Consider the following 23,123-nt stretch of genomic DNA (forward strand, 5'->3'; position numbering starts at 1 on the left):
CGTTCCTTCATATGTTGCTAAGTCAAACTCTTCTTTGGATGGTTCCAGCTTACGAAAAAACTGTTTGACCGATTTCGTTTTTGCTGCCAAAGCTTCTTTGTGTTTAATTGTAAGAATGTGATCTGCTATAGCTGTTCGTCCTCCACTTCCAACTCAAAACGTTGCTCTACACATTGTACATTTTACTTTGGAAGAATTATTAGGATTCGGTTCAATAAATGGAAACTCGTTTTTCCAATCATCCAAATAATGACATTTTCTTTTTTTTTGTTTATGTTGCCATATTGACATCTATTTTAAAGAAATAAAAATATTTTTCTAAATATCTATTACGATAATAAATTATGAGGTTTTCAAAATGTAGAATAATTAGAATTTATGAAAATTAATTAGTCGTAAGTGATAATAATAACAATTTCATAAAAAATGGTTTAATATTTTATTGGTTAGGTATTTATAAAATGTTTACCTGATTTTAAAATGTTTTGAGTTATTTTTCTAAAATAAAGCGGAAATGTAGTAATTGTTGTTGTTTTTAGTGGAAATTAGCTAATATTGGCAGTTTATGTAACCCAAGATATTAATTGTTTTAAAAGCAGCAACTAATATTCATGTTACGTCTTGCTTTAAACTTCTTTTCTTATATAAACTTGTCTGGCGTACAGCCTAGTAAAAATGTAAACATAACTAGATATTAAAGTTATGTGTTCCAAAATTTCTGTAGTATAAGTTATAGTGCGTTCTCAAAAACTAGTTTACATTTAATTTTCAATGCTTACATTAATTTGTATGAAAATTTTTGAGAAAATAAAAATTGCATATAACATATTTTTATCAAATATTTTACACAAAATTTTTTAATTTTATAACCGGGGACGCAAACCGACCGGGGACACGAGGTCCTCGCCGGGGACAATCCCCGGAAATCGGGGACGTCTGGTCACCCTAGGTATACCTATTTCTACGGATATGCGTCAATTTGACGCGATCATAATTTAGACAAAAGTTTAAGTAAACAAGCAATTATCACATCAATAATAAATAGGAATGTACCGACAATACTTCGATTCGTTATCTCAAATAAAACAAGTGATAAACAACTGTTGCCGATAAGCAGTAATAGAAAGAACAAACGCAGAATGTCAATTGATGTCAGATTTTGAAGGTTTCAGTTGCTTAGTTCGAGTATTGAAACATAAAATACTAGAATATTTCATAAATATATATCTCATATCTTCATTTCTTTTCTTATAGTATACATATACATTGGTTTCTAAGTGCAGAGATGCCAACTGCTCCGGACACGCGAAAATAATTAAAAAAAAAAAAATGGTAAATAACAACAAATTAAATTTTGAAATATGAAGTGGTGAATTATATAGGTCTACGAATTATTTAGAAATAGTGGTGTATAAAAATCTACTAAATTGAATTTATTAAATTAAGAATCACAATTCTTTCTTACGTCAAATTGACGTGTGTCCGTAGAGATAGGTATATAAGAAACGTTCGTAAACCTAGTGTTAACAAAATAAATTTGTATTTCTTCACTTGTCAATCCGCAATGGATGAGGAAACAAAAAAGCATCTTAAGTCAAATTTATTCAATAGAGAAGAAAGTTTGCCAAAATCATTTTATAAACAAGGTTTGTTTATTGTTACACAACGCGACCTTGAGGCTTGTGTAAGAATAGGATGTATTTTAGTAGATAAATAACGCAGGAGATTAAATTGGAGAGGAGAATGAAGGAAAATTCTGTGATTTATTTCAAATTCTCTTTTAGATTAAGAGTGTGTGAATATATAAATTCCAAATTAATCTATGACCACTGTCCGACATTTGAGGGAGAGGGAACATCAGTGGTCAATCTTGCACGATTTCAGCGGTAAGAGGAGGTTCTCTTGAATTACTTAAGAAAAAAAAAATCGGACCATGTTCAATTCTAGAATTAAAGTAATGAAATAGTGATAAATAAACTACACATTACGATTTAAGGTGATCCTCTAATACTCACACTATTACAGCCGACCAATTGCAGACTTAGTATTTTCTCAGTAACAATATTAAAGAAACAATTTTCAACTGTTTTTCCATACTCTGCAAGAATTCATTCGAAAAAAAAAAAATTAATTAAAAAAAAAAACTTCTAAAATTGACATTCAATTCTTTCAAAAATAATTTGCTAAGGCGTAGTAAAAATTTTAGCTCTTTGAAAATTGGTGTTTTATGGTTTAGCTTAATTATTAATAACTGTTAATAAGTTTTTCATTTATTAAAAATATCAATAAAAATGTAATACTTTATATAAAAAAATACTAGAAAACATACAATAGAAAAATAAAAATATACCAAAGTAGTCAACTGCAAGAGATTAATCGATGCCTCATAGAAATCGAAACAATCTATTTCTGCGACGCGATTTTAATTACAGGTATAATTAATTGCCTGCCGACGTGTATAGCACGTTGTTGATAATTTTAGAACATAAGCATGTTGACGTGCGTGACAGATCTTTTCAGCATAAGTGATTAATCACTATAATGATTACAGCAAGATTCATAATAGTGATCAAGTTCGCAGGGAAACAATTGCCACTCCAGCGAATCGAAAGCACCAACAACTCTTTTTGGTGGCAAACATTTAATAGAAACTTTAAATAGAAGAAAGTGATGAATGAACAAAAAACGCTATAGAAATAGGCGGAATAACCCAACTAATACATAAATGAGAGATGATGAATACTTAAAGTAACCTGTTTCATTTCCCTCAAATGTCCCCTTTGTCTTCTACAGTAAGATAATAATATATAATACTCACTTAAAATAACTCAGCTTCAGGGAAATTTCACTCATTTGTCTGGAAAAAAGGAGCCTTCTCATCTTGAGTTAAACTCACTCAAGTTAAAGAGTCAACTGAAACTTGAGTAAATTTCAATCACTTTTAATTGACGATCAGTATTCCTTGAGTGGATCATTTTAATTTGAACTTGAGTGAATTTAAATTACGAATACCTAACATAAGAATTCGTCATACCTCTTGATAGAATCTGATTATCTTATCTAAAGTTTTTCTCTTAAAAGGTCCGGGGAGAACCTGAAGGAAAATTAGACAACTAGTGGCTATAGTATCCTTTTACCCGACGTGTGTCCACATTTCACACAATTTGCTTAATGAGATTGGAGGGGCTATTTATATCTACAGGCCCATATATGTATGCAGTATATAAGCAACAATTTTTCCATTAGAAATATATGCCTACATACTTACATATTATGCCACATTGTGGGCCCCCTTTATTTACCTATAAATATTTCCTTTGCTATGGTAGTATAGCATACTATAATATAATATCTGAACGAGTTTATGGTTTTATATTGAGGGGCGATACAGGGCCATTTATATGTACAGCTTTTAAAGTTCTATGCATCTTTTTTTCCTTAATTATTTCCTTTGGTATGGTAGTGCAGTATGTTGTAATCTAATACCTGACCGAGTTTGAATATTATAGGTTAATATTAAGGGGAGATAAAAAGCCACATATGTATGCAGTATATAAGCAACAATTTCTTCATTTTAAGATTATTTTATGCACTGTGAAATATATACATACATACTTAAATATTGTGCCACGTTGTAACCTCCTTAATTTGTTTATAATAATTCCCTTTATACTTTTGCTATAGCATGTAATAATATAGTACCTTACCAAGCTTGAATATTATAGGGTAATATTAAAGGCATATATAGAACCATGTATATATACAGTATCAATTGACCATGTATATAATGAGCATCAATTTCAACGCTTTAAAACGCAATTAGAAATATATGCAATGAAAAAAGTTTACCCTTAAATTGAATGAAGTATTATAAACTCCAGTCTGAATTTTATTCATAATAAGAAAGTGCCCACTAATTTTCTTAATAAAATATTGTAAAGTATGAATATTATAAATAAGTCTTAAATAATATGCTAAAGGTAGTTTTAATATCAATTTCATTTTTGCATATCTGATTATAAAATAATTCGTTAATTATAATTTGTGGAAAAACCTAAGCATTTTTAATTGGGAACTTTATACACACATTACTAAATTTTTATTAGTAAATTAATAAATTTTGAAAATAAACTATTTATTTAAAAAAAATAAAATTTTAGTAAAAAGTTTATACCTAAATCTGTTATTTTTTCACATTTTAATAACTTTTAAGCATTTTGTTTAGGATTTACTAACTATAACTTTTATATTTGCTAGCTTTAGTTTGTAGGGAAAAGTTTAACGAGTACAGAATAACCTTAACAAAGAATGTATTTTTTTCAAATTATCACTTTTTGATTAATATTTTACAAAGTAATATTTTTTATAAATAATTTTATCTTAAAACAAATATTTAATAAATTAAAAATATAATGCAAGAACAAATAATTCGGGTATGAACTTTTATATTTATTTAGGGAAATAATGATAACTTAAATACATATTAAAAATAAATTATTATAATAATTTTTAAATTTTGTATAAAACTACAATAAATAATATGAAAATAATTTTTATTAAATAAATGAAAAATGCTTTTAAATTTCTTTTACAATATTAAATTCTATTTGTTTAAACTATTCTTATAATACATATCACTTTAGTGATAAATTGTATAGGTGATTTTTTAATTTTGTCCAGTTTCTCTCTGTATCCTGTGAAGAAATCCCTACTCTGATTTTTCAGAATTATGAAGGGGAAAAAAAAGACAAATAATAAGAAACAATAAAATTTATATATATTTTTTTTAAACAAAACTGTTTTATTGCTGAGATTGATGAATTCATATATTTTACAGAAAGATCACAGATCAGAAATTTCTATGCTGTCAAACGATTGCACAAAATGTAAAATTATAAATAAAAAGAAATAATGTAAAGCGCCTTTTTTAATGAGTCATGTTTGATTTAATATAAAATACTTCTTGTTCAAAGGGCTAAAATAATGTGAAGAAAATGAATCCATAGTTTATTCGGGTTTAGGATGAATGGAATGCTAAATAAAAAAGAAGCACTCCCATCTTACTATTCTCTATTAGTTAATTTCACTATCTCACTAAATTTGTCTGAATTTTCTACATAGCATTCTAATTATGTAGACTGTTGTATATTCTGAAGAAATCTTTCACCCCAGAATGACTCCAGGTCAAATGGTTCAAAATCTATGAGAGAGAAAGAAAAAGAATATAAATAATCACAAAATAATACAAGGCTGCTCACAGAAAAATAAAAACTGGAATTTATTCCATTTTGAAGTATGAAAAATAACACTGTATAATAAAAACAAAACTAGCAAAAACTATTAAACAAGTATTTGAAAATTATAGAGAAAACGTTGTCAATCTCCTTTTAGTTCTCTTTAAATAAGATGTTAAATTGGTATATGTAATACAGGGTTTAAGCTGAGTCTAAAAATTCATTAGCGAAAAAGCTAAAATCTGAAAAAAAGTTTTAGCAAAATGCTAAAATGCCATTAGGCTTATAAAATTACTTTATATCAAACAAGTACTGTAAGTTATCTGACAAAGAATAGCTTAATGTACAAGAATATCAAAAAGAATACCTATAACAAGAAAAAAAACACATTTATTATTTATCAAAACATTTTGGTTTACAATTAACAATCTTCCTTTCTTTCATGTTTGCCCATTTTACAAATGCTTCTTGAAAGTTAAATGCACTTTCAGGGCCCTCAATATTAATCATTAACAAAATGTTTACATGGTTGATTAACAACCTGTTTCGAACATTAGTTTTAATCAAATTAAGGCAGCTAAAGCCCCTTTCACAGTCAACAGTGTGCATTGGTATTGTTGCACAATACTCTATAACACGTTTCACGATCACGTTTTTTTCGTGAACGCTAGCGTCATGGTTCTTCTTGCGAAAGATATTTAGATTTTTTCTCCTTCTTGTTTGATCAAGTTTTTTTCATGGATGTTAGCGTCATGGTTTTTCGCGGAAGCTTTTTTTTTAATGGAATTTAGTAAAATCCTTTAGCAAAAATGCGAAAATGCTTTGTTGAATTTTAGCATTTTTGAGGGGTCTTTTCGCATTTTGCGAAAAAAGCTACCGTAGCGGAAACCCTGATGTAATACAATATTATAAATTATGCTGTTTCATGATATGTATAGTGAAGTAATTGTAATAGATTTTGAAAAGAGAGCAATTTTGTCGATCTTATAAAATATTATAATTTACCCATTGTTCTCCTTAGTAAATTAATAAAAGATAATTAAACACAGAAAATTTACCATTGTTAAGTTTTGCCTGAGTTTTGAAATAAAATCATATTTAACAATGACTTTAAAACTAAATCATACTTAAAATTACATATATAAAATTGGTATAAATCTCAAAAATAGAAAATGCTTATGTATACTGAGAAACGTTTATTTTGATCAGATGAAAATAGCATAATAAAAGAAAAAGCCATAATAATATTTATATTAACTCAGATTCTAAACAAAAGAACATTTTAGAAAATGAACCATACAGAATCATTACAAAAAAATTTTAAATTGTGGTAAAAATAATTAAAATGGAACTTCTTTAAAAATATTTCATTAAGAAAGACTATATGAACAATATTTATAATGCAGTATAATAAATTTATTTCACATTGCAAACTTCAGTAAGTAGAATACTGGTCATATTTTTCTTTCAAATTAAATTTCATTCTCTATGGGAAACCACAGAGATAGTTGGAATTCTTGGGTATGTACAGACAAAAAAATCTCTTTATCTTGAGAAATTATAAAACACAATTAACTATTAGATTAAAAAATTTTGATAAATGAATGATTTCTTTTATTCTCAAAATGAATTACATGAATTTTTTTAAATAAAGCCTTAAAAAAATAAGATAATTTAATTACTAGCAATAAATAAATAGGAGTGTCTTGATAAAGGGGAAGGAAAAGAAAAACTTTGTCGTAGTGTGCTTTAAAAGGAACCTTAAAACGTATTCTAAATGATACTCAACAAAAACAATTGAAACATCACATTCTTACAATCAGAAATTTAATACTTATGCTATTTTATTTCAAGGAATTTTCAATTTTAAACTAAACAACAGCATATTTTAATTTTTCAAATACAAAAAATTTGAATAAAAAATAACATTAAGTTGGAAATTTAAATACTTGAATTTACTTACTAGCTAGATGTGAATTTGTACTATTGTCTTGGTAATAAACAACCCTAGGCACTAAAGGAAAAAAAAAAAGAGAAATATTTTAACTAAATAGGTAATTACAAAAACATAATATATTTGAAAGAAAAATAGAGAAAGTAATTGAATTTTTAAGATGCATATTTAAATTTTTTACAAGAAAAATTATTTTGTGATGTAGGATTTAATGCCACTAAGTACAAATAAAAATTCCCAATGGTATGTAAATATTACTTCAATTGAACTTTTTCACGAGTACTATTACAAAAGATAACAAAGTCAGTTGATGCAAAGACATGATAAAAATTTTATGCAAAACTATTGCGCAATGTATAAAATCAAATAGATATACTTACAATACAATATATGGAATTATAGGAATGTATAATATATGGAATTTTAGGAATATTTTGTGATTAATAACTGGAAATAAAATAAGAAAGATATATTATGCGTAGACCTGCATGCAGAAATGTTCATGAGAAAGTCAAAGGTCCCCTGAGCTGTTGTGCCAAAGAGGAATATTATATTACGCCAAAAACTATTAATTTAAACTGACCTACTTGTGTTAACATCAAATGGGTTTAATACAAATTAATAAGTTTATTGTAATTATAAATTCATAATTTTGAATGTTAAAGGATATTGAATTTTTGGGACATATTACTGAAATACATATAGGTTGAAAATTTATATGAGAAAAAATTTAAATTCTAAATGATAGTTTAGTATTAAAATTTTTTTCTAGAATCTTTTAAATTTAACTTTACTTAATAAATTTATTTTCGAATTGAGTACCAGTAATACATTTTACTTATTTAAATTCCAAAGCAAAATATTGACAATGAATAAGAATAGAAAACTGGAGTGCATTATAGACTTTCTTTAATTTTCTATTTTTATTCTTGACAACTATTTTTAATAGTTGACCACATGTATAAGTAACCATATTTTCGCTTATTATTATTAAATAAAATATTAACATAGCTTAAAATATTACAAAATTTGGAACTTAAATTTTATGTAGGGTCCATAATAAACCTAATTTGTGCTTAAATTTTTTTTATTATTTTCTTATCTGTCTATTTTTATCAATGTTATAGAATGATAGTTTACAGAATAATAATAAACATCTTTACCAATAAAGAAGGTTAGCTATTTAAAAAAATTTATTCTCTCTCTCTCAATAGAAAATTGCAGTGGGGTCCATAATGTACCCCCCACATTGCTAGTGAAAGCTTAATTTAGTTCATTGATGATTGAAAATGTAAATTTACATTTAAATAAAAATTATTTCTTGATTAAATTGTTTTGGTTCTAATATCTATTTAATACAACATTCTAATCACCACTTAGCATAAAAAAATCTGTGTGAGTAAAATTTAAAGGAAAAAAAAAAAAAAAAAAAAACAAGATAGAAAATTTTTTAGAGTTAAACATGTTAATCAAATACAGAATTACCTCTGTTATCAGTTGATTGTTTAGAGCACTCATATTCTTCTTGAACACTATCCCAAGCTTTAAATAAAAAAAAAATTAAAAGTTAATTTACAAAAATAGCTTGTTCAAATACAGTACAGAACCCGTTATCCGGAAATCAGAAAACCGGAAAACCAAAAAACCGGAACGAAATTCGATAAATTTTTCCGCCATTTTAAAAAAAGATTTTTTTTTTTCTTCATAAGATTTTAGGATTTTTCTTTCTTTTTTGAAAGATGTTTACCATACCATCATTTTAGAAATAATCATTACTGTATTACTTCATTGTTTTTTTTTCTTTTTAAGATTATTTCCAAATATTTTTTTTTAGTTGGGTTTAACAATAAAAAAACGGCTTTTAGTAGCGATTCAGAAAACCGGAAAAATCAGTTATCCGGAATAGCGATGGTCCCGATCATTCCGGATAATCGGTTCCCTACTGTATTAAATTATTCACAGAACAATAAAAACGAAAATAAACTGATTACAAAACAATAATTTGACAGTCTAAAGCCTTTTAAAAAATGTCTTTAAATACAAAGAAATAAAAGCAAAGAATCTTTTCTCTGTTACTTGATTGCAGACTTAAGTGTATAGATGTTTACAAAATTTTTCTAGAAATTTAACCATAACTTTCAAAATTGTTTACTGTTAAAAAATTAAATACATATATTAAATGAATGTGACATAAAATTCTAAAAGTTGTAGTTAAGTAAAAACTATTTTTTGTACAGTTGGGTTATATTTAAGTCGTGTAATAACTTGATATATTTAAATTATGTGTTTTGTTAATCAATCGTTTATGAAATCAATGTTAGTTGAATATGTATAAAATTCAACTTTAATTTGAACGACAGAGTTTTTAAATATAATTTCCAAATAAAGTATGTTTTATAAAGCTGAATCTTTACAACAATAATCTCTGCAAGATAGTGTATATTAAATAAAATTAATAGAAAATTAAATAGAAAACATTGAATTGAATAGTTGTTGTTGTTCATTTACGTCGCACTAGAGCTGCACAATGGGCTATTGGCGACGGTCTGGGAAACATCCCTGAGGATGATCCGAAGACATGCCATCACAATTTTGATCCTCTGCAGAGGGGATGGCACCCCCGCTTCGATAGCCCAATGACCTTTTGAATTGAATTGAATAGAAAAGTATAATGAAAACAAAGACTTTAACAAGTATTTTAGACATTATTAAGTATAGTACCAATAGAAAAGTTTAAAAAAAAAAAAAAAACGTTCAGTTAAAGAATTTTTTTAGGGGAAAAAAATAACATTTTGACAAGAATGTATGGACACATCAAGAAAGTGATTATAAAATAAGTTTCTATTGAAAATGTTCTTACTTAATAACTTTCATAAAATAATAATAAAATTCTATGCCACTTAAAACTGATCTTAACAAATTTTTTCTTTAACATGTCACAAAAAATAAGAGTAAAATTTTTCCATTCTTTTTTTAAAAAACTAAAGGAAATATATATATATATATATATATATATATATATATATATATATTTGGCTTTTGAGGACAGAAACAAATTCAGTTTTATATCAAATGAAAATAACAAAATTATTCTTCAGTGTAATAAGAACAACATAAATTTCACTTAAAAAATTAAAAGACTAAGGGTAGGGTGACCTGGGGTAATTCCTGATCAAAAAATGCAAACATCTATTTTGTGAAAAAACTATTGAAGATAGAATTTTAATATTTACTGGAAGTTTGAGGCTATATGAGATGAGTCCTATGCCTCCTTCTTTTGTTTGAAAATCTAATTAGAATTTAAAAGATTTTAAATTTTTAGTGATCAGGAATTACCCCTGGTCTTGATCATTTCTGGGGTAATTCCTGATCACTTCTGGGGTAATTACTGATCACCAGTTTTTATTGTAAAGGGGCTGTTTAAAAATAATTATATAATGGTAATTAACAAATAAGACATCAAGATCAAACAAATAAACCAAAAAGATATGTTTAAGCAGCTAATAAAACTATTTATTGAAAAGCAAGAAGAAAGATTAACACTTTAAATTTTCCAAAAATCTTTGCATCATGCCATACATTTTAGGCAATCAGCCAACTCATTCTCATGTTCTGCTGAAATATAAGAGAGTTCCCTCATGGGTTACTTTTGCTGGATTTTTTAACTTCATTAAGTGAAAGTGTAAAGTAAAGTAAGGTATGTCAACTCAACAGCTCTGGCAGCAGCTCTCACATTGAAATTTTCATTTTCAATCATTAAAAGAAATTCTCTAATTTTGCTTTCTAGAAGCTTAGTATCCTTTTTAGGCTAATAATTTCTCACCATATTTATACTAAGCTAATTTATAAACTTAAAAATTATTCTAACAATGTACACACATAAAATTAAGATAGAAGCAAGGTATGACAAACCAGAAATGGTGCAAATCAGAATACAGTCTTGTATACCGTTAAAAACAAATTTTGTGATGACAGTTAAAATATATTTTATAGTTGTTCCACTTAATAAATATGAACTGTTATTTAAGAAAAGACAATTAGCTATTTATTAGCTATTTTATATACTATTTATAAGAAGAAATGACAGTGATCAGGAATTACCCCAGTGATCAATAATTACCCCATCTGTAGGGGGCAACATTTGATATAGTTTCCTATTATCAATAATAATGTTTACAGTAGATGTGAAACAATTAAACAAAAGCTTACACTATTATTATATCAAAGAAATATAAAGTAACTCAAAATATTTATTATTAAGAGAAGGAGGGGGATCTTTGCAGAAATGTGCACGTTTTGAAACCCATCTTTGAAATTGAAAATACAGAAAGCAGTTTAAAAGCTACTTATTTTGTTAGATAAAACAAAAAGCTATTATTAAGTAAATGTAGTTATACTTTAGTAAAGTGTACAAACATTCTTGCCCATGTCTCAAATTTAAAAAAAAATTTTTTTTTTTTAAATATAACTTAGGTGATCATTATTTACCCCAGAAACAGAGTGATCGTGAATTACCCCGGGTCACCCTATCATATTTTCAACTGAAAAACTTTTGAAGTTTGCCACACCTAACAAAATAAATTTTAATAAGCTATAAATTTTTTTTAAAGAAAAATTAATTTGATTATTTTTTCCACATAAAAATTACTTACATTGTCATTTTTAAATAAATCCTTGCACCACATTTGTTCAGAGCATGTTTTAAAAAACAAAATTTTCTTGGCACCTTAAAATAGTATGGATTTTGAAGTTTTAATGTTATAAATTCAGTGTTTTTATTTTTTAAAAGTCAATTGTAATTAATTTTTAAAGTCACAGTCATGAAATTTTATGCTAGTTACGTACTTTTCAAAAATTTACTTTTCAGAAGGGCTGCAGATTGATTGATTATTTTATGGTTGTAAATAGCTTCCAGAGTACAGTTGGTGCACACCTAACATAAGTATAACACAAAAGTGTAGTTAAAACAGATATAATTATACTTACAATCACTAACATATTTAATTAATTCTTCATAATGTGGAGGATAATTTTCTGATGCTTGATGATTTTTTGAAGTTTGTGTTCTTCTTCCATTGGCTTGGTGATTAAATACAGGTTTAGGTAAACTAGATATTAGAACAAGTAAAAAATAATTCAGTAAAAATAATGATTAACATTCTTATTATAGGTAGATATTATACTAAAAAAATTTAACGTACAATGTAAGAAAAATTTCATATTTTTACTAAAATTCAATGACTCATTTTGATGAATTGGCAGACTGATATATATAACTAGGTACTCAGAAAATTCTATGATCTTCACTAAGCTGAAGCAAAATTTAAATCACTGAGTAAAATGTTCAATATGTTTTTTTCCTTTAAAATTCAAAAAAGTTATTAGTTGTTAACATTCTTCACCTTAATATTCATAAATTTTTCATATAAAAATATATAAAACAGACAAATTTTAGAGCTAAATGTATGAATATGCCGCTAAATCAAAAATTAATTTCATAGTTACCACTGTAACTAAATCATTGTTATTCAAGGTTTAAAAACATTGTTAGGCAAAAAAAAGAGAATGCAAAAGTTTTTATCGAATTAGTTGAGAATACAAATTTTAAGTAACTAATTAATCAAATTAAATTATTTTAAAACAGCATAAATAATCAGAAGATTCTTTACCTTACAGATCTTAAAAATGCTCATTCCTATTCTGAGTTTAAAAATTCACCATTTTATCTAACTTAATTTACATAAATTATTTTACAATAGGTACTAAACTACAACTAGAGATTTTGAAAATTTAAAATCACAAAAGATAACTGCTTAATAGGTTTTTATCCATTTAATATAAAGAAAACATTTATTTGTTACATCTTTATGTTCTGTGAGGTATTTGAAAGAAAAATATTAGTTGTTTGCATACTTTAACTTAAATCTAATAATTTTAGGATTTTATTTGAAAATATATTAAAAAAAAAAATAAATAAATAAAATTTTATTTTTAAAGACAAATACAGTCAAACTCTGATATCATTAACTTGAAGGGAGACTTTTAAAATTTCATTATAACTTAAACTTGGAATAACAAATAAACAATAAAATTCAAGATAACATAATACAGTCAAACCTTCAAGGACTGAAATTTTGGCTCACTATAACCGGGAGTTCACTATATCCATACTGCAAACAATTTTAACTCATTTTTCCGAACCGCTCCCTTTTATTAAACGTTTTTTAAATAAACGAACAATAAAAAGAAATACAAAAATGATTAAAAAAACAATATGTAGTAACAAAAAATGTATAATTTTTATTTTTTTAATTACTCTTCGTCTTGCGTACGAAAAATTTAGGGATGGGAAACTGAGATAGAAGCAAACAAGAAAAAATGCTTAAAAAAAGGCTAATGAATTCAGATATTTTTTTCCTGATATAGTGTCGTTCTTCCCTTTCAAACTCCATTTGAGGCAGTAGAGTTATTAACTAGTATTTTTTTCTCATAATATGTTTACAGTATCTTCGACATTATCAGATTTTCCATAAAGAAATTTTGTGGAAAAAAAATTCCAATGAGTACATAGATTTAAAAAAAAATTTTTTTTAGCTTATCTTATCTATTTTGATATAGGATTAAAAATGAATATTTTAATATAAAAATAGACAGATTAAATATTTATTTATTTTTCGATGAATGACTACATTTATAAACACAATCTGTTACATTTATTTTATCATATTAAAAATCAAGAGAAAAAAAAATCACAATTTCAAATTAAAATTATGGTTTGCTAATTGAAACTTTGTTTAAATAGTTAAAGAGTCTGTCCAAGCTAAATTTGCTACCGCTTAGTGGTACCTTCACAAATTACCTACTACTTTAGGAAAAATGGTAGTTTCACAAAATACTTTTTCTTAAAATTTTATTTTTGTGTCTCATAAGAAATGATAAATTCATATTTTTGTGTTGATTTTTTAATATTATTTTTAATTTTCACAAATTGTGTCTAAATTTTTGCAAAATAAGTACCTCTCAGAAAAACTTAGACAGACCCCCGAAGTATTCATTAAATTCTCTATTTCATCTAGTCTTCAAATTTCAATTATGCATTTGTTTCAAAATGGTTGTTATGCCTTCAAAGCTGTGCATTATAATGAAAAATTATTTTTGTAAGTTAGAGCTTCTAAAATATTGTTATAATATTGTTTTATTATTAATTCAATTTTGTTTAAATATTTATAAAGTTTTTTTAATCATAAATTAAAGTTCCTACAATGTATTTGAATAAAAAATCTGATTTAAATAAAAAAAAAATCAGATTTAAATGAGAAAAAAAATCACGAACCCTGATTTAAGGATTAATAAAGAGTTTTGTCAAGTTCATGATGGAAAACAGGCGAATAAAGTGGAATTACAAAGATCCACGGAAAAGTGGTATGCCTGCATGTATCCATATACAGGTAAAAAATCCTCATGAGATATGCTAACAAAAAAAAATTTACAAGGATTATGTAGATTTAGTTCTGAAACAGATAAACTAATTGCAATGCATAGAAAATTATTTAGAACTAAACATATAGATACATTTGAATTTTTTTTGAGTTAGGTGATAATTTTGATGGCGGGCAAAAATTATGATGCAATATTTAAAAAAATTTCAAAAACAACTTCCTTTAGAAATTTTGCAAAAATCTATAAGTCAAAATTGCATGAAGGCAGAATAAAATTCAGTGCATAATAAGAATTTTTCATAAAGTCACGATTTCAATAATAAAAATTTTTTACCAATGGCACTTTACTTATGAAACAATTCAATTTTATTTATAGATATCACACATAATATAAATTTACATAATAAAAATGATTTTGCAAAAATAGTTACACAGATTTTACACTAGTAACTTCCAGCTTCTCAGAAAAAGAAAAAACTATTGCATTTAATAAAAAAAAAAACATGAAAAGAATTTAAATTATTTTAAAAAGAAAAACTTGCTTTTCACCGAGCGATTACGCAAATTCGTCTTGTTTAGTGATGACTCTAATCGAGGTCAATAAATTTAAACATTTCCTCATTATGTAATATTTTGAACAATTGCATAAGTAATTTTAACTCTGAAATTTTTTAAAATTAACGAAAAATAAAATTACAGGAAAAACAAAATATTTGCACATTGATACCTGATTTCTGGTTGAGGACCACATTTCGTAGATTCACGATTACTACTTGCAGACTCAAGTGGTTCAACTTTTTGTGAGATGCCTATAAAATAAATTACGCACAATCAAATTGAATTTTTTATTACATTTATACAGAGGAATTTTCATGATTATAAGCAATTTACCTCTACGAGTATTTGCAAGAAGTTTAAAAGGTCTATTTGAACTATTAGAAACAGTATACATTTTATTACTAGACCCGTAATAATTAAAAACAAAAAATTTAATGTTGTGCGACCTTAGAAGGCTGCGGCGGTTTCAGTTTCGACTGTTCCGTTAAGAGTATTGAGGAGCTCTATCTTCACTAGCACATCTCAACTTTTTCAGGAGGTATTTATAAGGCGTGCGATTGGTGAAATAGTGTCACGTGTAAAACATCTTTTTTTGCGATTGGCATTTCATATCGTTTCATCTTTTCGATGAAAAGATATCTTATTTTTTAAGTAAATAGCAACCGTTTACTTCTTCTTTCTTGATTGTGTCAATAAATTATGTAAGAAAATAATAAAATTTAATACAATTTAAACATCGCAGCAAGAATCAAAAACAAATAAATTAATGAAACCGAAGAATAACAAGCTAGTTTCGTTTTCTGAGAAAAACTAAATCACGTGATTAACTTTGTCCAATCGAGGCATATGTCTGCAATGTTTATCCGCGGGAGAGAGTTTAATCCAAAACATTTGCCGGCGTGAAAAGCGTGCATTAGTAATTATTTCTATTTAAAACTAATGATGATTTTTCATTTTTTTGAATCTGTTATGTTCTATTTTAATGTAAACAATAATATTGATAATTTTGATGCGGTTATATTTCGAACACGCTTAAAACATATTAATGCGCATCTGAAATCTCAATTTTCTTTTATCTTTTTCAATAATTGTCATTTAAAGTGCCACAATTTATATTTCTTTTGACTTGTTGTTAATTATTTTGTTAAAATAAGTGATATTGCATAAATTATTTCATACACATCGAAGAGAAAAGTGCTGACTAACTTATTCATTATCGTTACGTTCTTGATAAAGCAAAATGACTTAGCATGATTAAAATAGTATAAATCATTAATTAGCTGTAATTACTAAGTAGATAACGAACTTCCACAACATTGATGTTTCTAATTATAAAGCATCCTGAAAATTATTACCTTTATCGAGCTTTAAATCTAAATTAATTTATTGATATTTTATAAATATTTATATTAAATTTGCAACTAAAGTTTGTTAAAATTTTTAATGAAAATTGTTTTTTTCCCGAATGGCAGGCTCTGATCTTTAGTCGTTTCGCCTTTGAAGATGTCAGAGTTGTTATTCATTTCGCGTTACCCAGTGGGCACCTGAGAATCAAAGTCACGGAGGCGAGTAACGTTGCCCACGCCACACTGCCTCAAACCCGTTCATAGGGTGGGGTCCACATTCACTCATTACACATAACAGAGGAGAACACAAGAGAGAGAAACATCCATGCCCAGAGCGGGATTTAAACCCGCGGCCATTGGCTTCACAGTCAGGAGCGCTGACCGTTCGGCCACCTGGCCGGCTTAATAATAATTGTAGAAGTAATAAATTTGTAGAAATACAAAATGAATCGGAAGTGATACTTTGATTTCCCTAAAAAGGGGGCATTATTAGAACTATAATTAACTGTAAACTTGGTAAATTTTATAATTATTGAATTTGAACCATTTTTTTAAAATGAAATTCGTGATATGAAACCACATGTCTCATCTAACTTATTGTGTGTATTTTCCATAATTTTTTTAAACTTTTTTTAATTAAATGTATGAGCGTCTCAGGGGTTCAATTTTTTAGGGAGAGGAAAATAAAATTCTGTCAAAATGGTCTTCACACACAAGAAAAAAAATTCTTACATTTGCAAAAAGATTATTTTATTTTTAATATCTTTTTTGTTTTTAACTATGATGAATCTATATCAATAAGTGTTCATGAAAATTTTGCTTATTTGTCTGAAATATTGAGGGGAACTTTTAAAGATATCTAATTATTGAGAGGGCCATATATTGACAGTCCCCCGGCTAAGTATACTCATGATTAATTACTATGTCGTTTCTCTTAATTTCAGTTAGAAGCCAAAAGAACGTTTTTTTTTCTTCTTAAATTCAAAGCTGCATTCATAAATTCTTTTACAAAAAAAAAATAAAAATTTGCAAAATGTATCAAAATTTATTAGTATGAGTTCATTTATCTTTCTAGAAGCCTGAATATTTTTCATTAGTAAACAAATTTAATCAGATATTGTACTTTTAATTGGAATAATATATTTTGCTAATTTCATTATTTGTTTGTGTCATAATAGCTGTTTTTCTCTTTTTATATCTGTATGGATAAAAACATTCCCAAGAAAGCATGATTTTCATAACAATTTTTTCATTAAAGATTTTCTGTTTGTAGAATGTGATAAAATGCATTAGTAAGTGAAAGAATATGTCTTGTTTCATTTTAGTACTGGCATTTAGTATTTGCTTTTTTAACCCATTAGCATTTTGTTAAAAAAAAAAAATAAAAAAAAAACTATGAGGAATAAAAACTTTGTTATCAAAATTTTATCTATTTGACTACTTTGTTAAATCTGTATATCTATATATGGTATGCTAATTTATATAGTTAATAAATACACTTAGAGAACAAATATAATGAAGTATTCTGTACTGGCATTTTCCTAAATGCCATTTAGGAAAATGCCACTACTGAAAACTTCATTATATTTGTTCTCCAAATGTATGTGTATTTATTAACTATAGTAAAATGCTCTTTTGTCTATGTGTTTTAATTGTTTGAACTTCTACGATTTAGGTGCATCTATGAGAGCAATTTTCCAATAAAGAGTTTTGTATCAACTTATTTCTGCTGAAACATTAAATTGTGATTCATTTAAATGTGAGTAAATTGTTCAAATTAACTTTATCCACTTTATCCATGTTTAAAAAATGAAATTCAGAGACTGACACCAATAAAAAATATTGGATTTTAAAATCTCTTGCTTGGTTAGAACAGAATCATATGTTCCATCCAAACATTTTAAAACTATTTTTTAATAAAATTATTGTCCCTAATTTATAGAATCAAGATTCTTAGAAGCAATTGTTTAAAAAAGGGAGAATTATTATTTTTTTTGGGGTCTAAGTACTTTTTTCTCCTCAAGTTCTGTAGCATGTAGATAACAAATCCCATTCTGCCACATACGAATCAAAGGTGCAAAGCTTCATGTGTGGATTACAGTTTTTGGGAAGATTTCAGTATTGCTACCTGCAGCAAAAAGTCATGAAATTTTAATGACAATCGGTCAGTAGCACACAAGAAACTGGAAAGAAAAAAAAAGAAAACATCACCGAAAGGTAAGTATATCTGGAAGGGTAGAACCGTTACCATAACTGACAAACCATTGCAATGTTTTTTTAAAATTTTTTGCAAGTACTGAAATTTGATGGTACCTTGGCAATAGTAGTTTGCATAAACAAGTATCAATATTATAATTTTCTCCACTTTTTGTGGGAATTGAAGGATCAGAGTTAAAATAGAAAAAAAGGAGAGGTAGTGTAAAATAATTTTAAAAAAAAGTTGCTTATTAATTATGGACAATTAATGTAGATATCCTTAAACCAAACTCAACATAGTCAGTTAATTATGACTTGACATTTGTAAAGCACTTAAGATCAAAGTTGTTTTTGCAAAGTTGTTGCAAAAATGTTGTTTTTTTTCCTCATAGGATTTTAGGATTTTTCTTTCTTTTTTTAAAGATGTTTACCTTACCGTCATTTTGGAAATAATCATCAGTGTGGTATTTTCAAAATCATCGTTTTATCTTATTTTTAAGATTATTTCCAAATATATATATTTTTTAGTTGGGTTTAACAATAAAAAAACGTTTTTTGTAGCGATTCAGAAAACCGGAAAAATCAGTTATCCGGAATAGCGATGGTCCCGACCGTTCCGGATAATCGGTTCCCTACTGTATTTGTAGTAAAGTTTAACTTTGAAATTAGTTTTTACAAAGTCTAAATATGTTAGTTTATAAAATATGCTAATTTATAAAGGTTCTTTGATGTGATTATAATAATTGACTAACATGGTAGAAGTATCTTAAAAAAAAAAAAAAGATTTTTACTAAAGATGATCGTATGAAATTTTTGGCTCTTTATGACCTCTCTTGGCAATAAACATTCTTATATTAATTTTTTTTTTAATGTAGAAGGTATATTAATCATTGCCACAGTTGGTTTAGTATCATAACTATTTGTTTCCACTCCCAGTTTTCTAAATTTCTCCAATTGAAAGATTGTTGTGCAATCTCTGCAAACCAAGCTAACTTTATGGCTACCCAGTTAGATTAAATTCTATTTTAAAAGTGTCCTAGTGTTTTAGCCCTTTCGCGATGAGTTTTTTTAAATTTTTACAACAGAATAATTTTGGTAGCATAAACTATGAGTAGAGCAGCATTATGTACGGTAGTACCATATATGTTCTGTGAATGAAAATACCTTCAAAAATATTGGCAGGACTGGTGGGAAAGTCTCCCATTAGACGGAGAAGCGTTTCTGTCCCAAAAGATTTTTTAAAAATTTGTTTGGGGCGTATGTGTCCCGTTAGACGCAAAAGGGTTAAATCATAAATAGTTACAGAAACTACTTTGCAAGAGATAATTTCCAAAAGCATAATTACTTAACACTCATAATTTCTTAGAAAACACAATTGTGTATTTTGAGACTTGGAATTGTTAGTGCAAGGCAGTAACAATTCCAAGTCTCATCAAGTCAAGATTGAGTCAAGATCATGACTCAATCATGACTTAATAAACATATAGAGACATATATTTTGCAAAAATACTGTTTCTTTATGCCAAAATTACAATAGCTGGAGAAAAAAAAGTAAAAAAAAAGAAAGTGTGTCAGATTGATAAAAATTGCAACTATCTATAAATTTAATATTTTTTTATTAGAGAAATAATATTGATTTTTAATGGAGTTTAGAATGTAGGTCTTGTATATTTTTGAATTTGCATCTTTTACCTATTTTAAATTCGAATTTTTAAGCATAAATGGTACTTAAACAAATTAAAAGTGGTTAACTAAATATATAAGTTTGCTACATGTCTGCTATATATTTGCTACATGTTTGCTTCGACATTATTAATTTGGATTAAAGCATTGCTAACAACTCCTAAAAGTACCTTTTCTAATAACCCTTATATATTGGGATTTTTTCAAAAATGTGGCTAATTTCTACTTTGAAAATTTTTTCCCCATCTTCCTTCAAATTTAGTAAATCAACACCCGTTTTTCATATCTTAACATATTTTTCAAAGATACTCTTTAATTTATTTTAAAACTCTAAATTTGTCACGGCTATATCTAAACTGTTATGTTGTATGGAATTTAGTATAGTTACTCACATTTATGACCTTTTCTTCAAGAATACTATTTCATTTTTTCCTTCATATTCTACATTCATTTTGAACATGCAAACTTTTACAATATGTGGAATTTTTGTGATTCTATCTGATTTTAATTTTAAATTAACTATATCACATTTTAAAAAAATCATTAAAATGTAGTTTCTTATATGATTTTTTTATAGTTTTTGATTTGCCATGGATGTACAAACAGCCATAATATTAATGTGTAATGCACTTGTGGTTCTTTAGATTATGTTTTAACAAAAAAGATTAAAATACTTTACATTAAAAATAATCCATAAAATATAATTTTATTTTTAAATTTATTGTATTGCTGTCTGTTACTCACATCTTTGGCTAGTTTATCTAAGATACAATTTTATTTATTTCGAATTCTGCATCCACCCTGGATTAAAAAAAAAAAAAAAAGAAATACTGCCATAATGTGTGATGTTCTTGTGACTGTATTCTGATTAAAAAAAAATGGTAGAAAATCTTATGTTAAAAAAATCAATAAAATATTTCTTTTCTTTAAATTTAGTATGTTATCGCCCTCAGTTACTTACATCTTTGACTCCTTCATCAAGGACACTCTTTCATTTATTTCAAATTCTACATCAGCCATGGATATACAAACTGTTTTTATATGTGGTGGAGTTTTTGTAATCTCTGCTGCTGTTGTGTATTTGATATCCGCCTTTGGTATGAGGGAGCGTACTTACGAAGAAGCAATGGAGGAACAGCGTCGCCGCAATCAAGAAGCCATGCAGCATTCCAAAAATGACAAAAGTAGGAAAGAGAAGAAGTTTCGTAAGTGGGCTAAACGATCAAAGGAAAAGAGTGAAGATGATAAAAGTCATGCTTGTGATACTGATAACAAAATTGCTCCTGATGATGGGGACGTGAAAGGTGACAGTGGTTCTAATAGTTCTAGTCAAAATATAGATGTGAAAATTTCCACTAAGAAAAAAACACGCCAAAGGAAAACTGTGCTTATGGAAAAGGATGGTATTTGCATATTTTTTTATGTATTACTTATTTTTTATTTATTATGACTAATATGCACGTTAATTTTATTACTGAGACAGCTTAAAATAATGTGTTTGTTTATTTTACATATTGCATATTTTTCGCATTTAATTTTAATGTATTAGTGCTACTGTATAATAAAACTACATGATTTTTTAAAAAAATTTATTAAATCTCTAAAAATTCATGTACTGTCAGAATATATAATGTAAGAGAAAATAATGTAAAATTCATACGTAAAAACAAAATAACAACTGAAATATCCAATTCGATTGCATAATTATTTATTGAACCATAAATATATGTCCTGTATTTTAGGGAAGAAAACATCTTATGATGCTGTTAGATAAACTTAATAACCATTCAAATTTGACACTAAAAAATTGGAGGTATATTTAAATATATTTCCTGTAAAAGAAAAAATATTTAAGTACGATATTCTTTTATCTGACGAAACCTGAAACACAGAGGATTGTATAATATCAACTAAATATGCTGAATTTTGAAATTTCTTCACAAGAAGATATTTATGCTGTTCCGAGTTACAGGCAGTCCAAGATAAACATTCTCCCCTATCAAGTTATAATTTGAGATAATTGGATAAATTTCCTTCCCAGTTTTATAAAATTAATATATTCATTTTGATTTTCGATTAGTATTCGGTAGATTTTGTTTTCAGCTACAAAAAATATATAAATAAAAATAACCATTTTATTAGGAGAGTTGTGTTTTTACATGATTTATACTCATAGAATTTCAAAAGTGGTGCATACAATAAATAGAACATCAAGACATTTTTGAGATTATTTTTGATAAAAAATAGAATATTTTTGTGGATTGTGCATTGTGCTTTTTCTTACTGGAAATTCTGAAAGCATGTAAAGTATGTTTCTGAAAACAATACTAAGTGACTGTTAGATGTAAAAACGTCACATTGAAAAAGTGGGGTTTATGTTGACTCTGGCCTTTTAATTATACTTTATTTTTCTAATGAATACCTCCAACAGCTATTTTCAGTCTGTTATTATTTAGCATTTAAATTTTTACATTTTTTGTCTGTTAATTACCAATTTTTACTCTTGTTAATTTTTCAAGTTTCATTTTCTAACAACATAGCATTCTAGTGTCTTCATAGAAATTGTAGTTATAACCCAGAAAGTCAACATTTACATTTTCTTTCAGCTATATTTTATCTACATTACTGACATTTCAACACTCTTCTCCCATTATGCTACAAACATGCTTTGCAATATAGTCACAATATTCTCATTTTATGAGAGTAGCACTTT

The 23,123-nt window shown here is 26.7% G+C and overlaps 2 protein-coding genes across 5 annotated transcripts in view; one reads left to right on the forward strand and one right to left on the reverse strand.

Moving 5' to 3' along the window:
* Window positions 1-4,780: 4,780 nt before the first annotated feature.
* On the reverse strand, window positions 4,781-15,698 carry LOC107455791 (MAPK regulated corepressor interacting protein 2). The gene is made up of 6 exons (XM_016073500.5): window positions 15,519-15,698; window positions 15,355-15,436; window positions 12,175-12,296; window positions 8,674-8,730; window positions 7,198-7,248; window positions 4,781-5,200 (listed from the first exon to the last, which is right to left on the reverse strand). Exons 1-6 carry the CDS (start codon window positions 15,577-15,579, stop codon window positions 5,130-5,132), a joined length of 444 nt encoding a protein of 147 aa, XP_015928986.1. The 5' UTR covers window positions 15,580-15,698; the 3' UTR covers window positions 4,781-5,129.
* A 264-nt stretch (window positions 15,699-15,962) lies between these two features.
* The window catches only part of LOC107455790 (uncharacterized), a 49,926-nt gene continuing 42,765 nt past the window's right edge, over window positions 15,963-23,123 (forward strand). Inside the window, exons 1-3 of one of the 4 annotated variants that reach the window (XM_087160011.1) lie at window positions 15,963-16,101; window positions 18,207-18,748; window positions 21,347-21,813. In XM_087160011.1, the coding sequence (XP_087016137.1) occupies window positions 21,348-21,813 (466 nt within the window). In that variant the 5' untranslated portion in view covers window positions 15,963-16,101; window positions 18,207-18,748; window position 21,347. Of the gene's footprint in view, window positions 16,102-17,755; window positions 17,824-18,206; window positions 18,749-21,346; window positions 21,814-23,123 lie in introns of those variants that run through there. The other 3 variants (XM_016073499.5, XM_043052079.3, XM_043052080.3) reach the window with 3 other exon arrangements.

This window comes from Parasteatoda tepidariorum, chromosome 3 (assembly GCF_982258835.1).
Source record: "Parasteatoda tepidariorum strain Cologne lab strain chromosome 3, Ptep-v5.0, whole genome shotgun sequence".
Classification (NCBI taxonomy): Eukaryota; Metazoa; Arthropoda; class Arachnida; order Araneae; family Theridiidae; genus Parasteatoda; species Parasteatoda tepidariorum.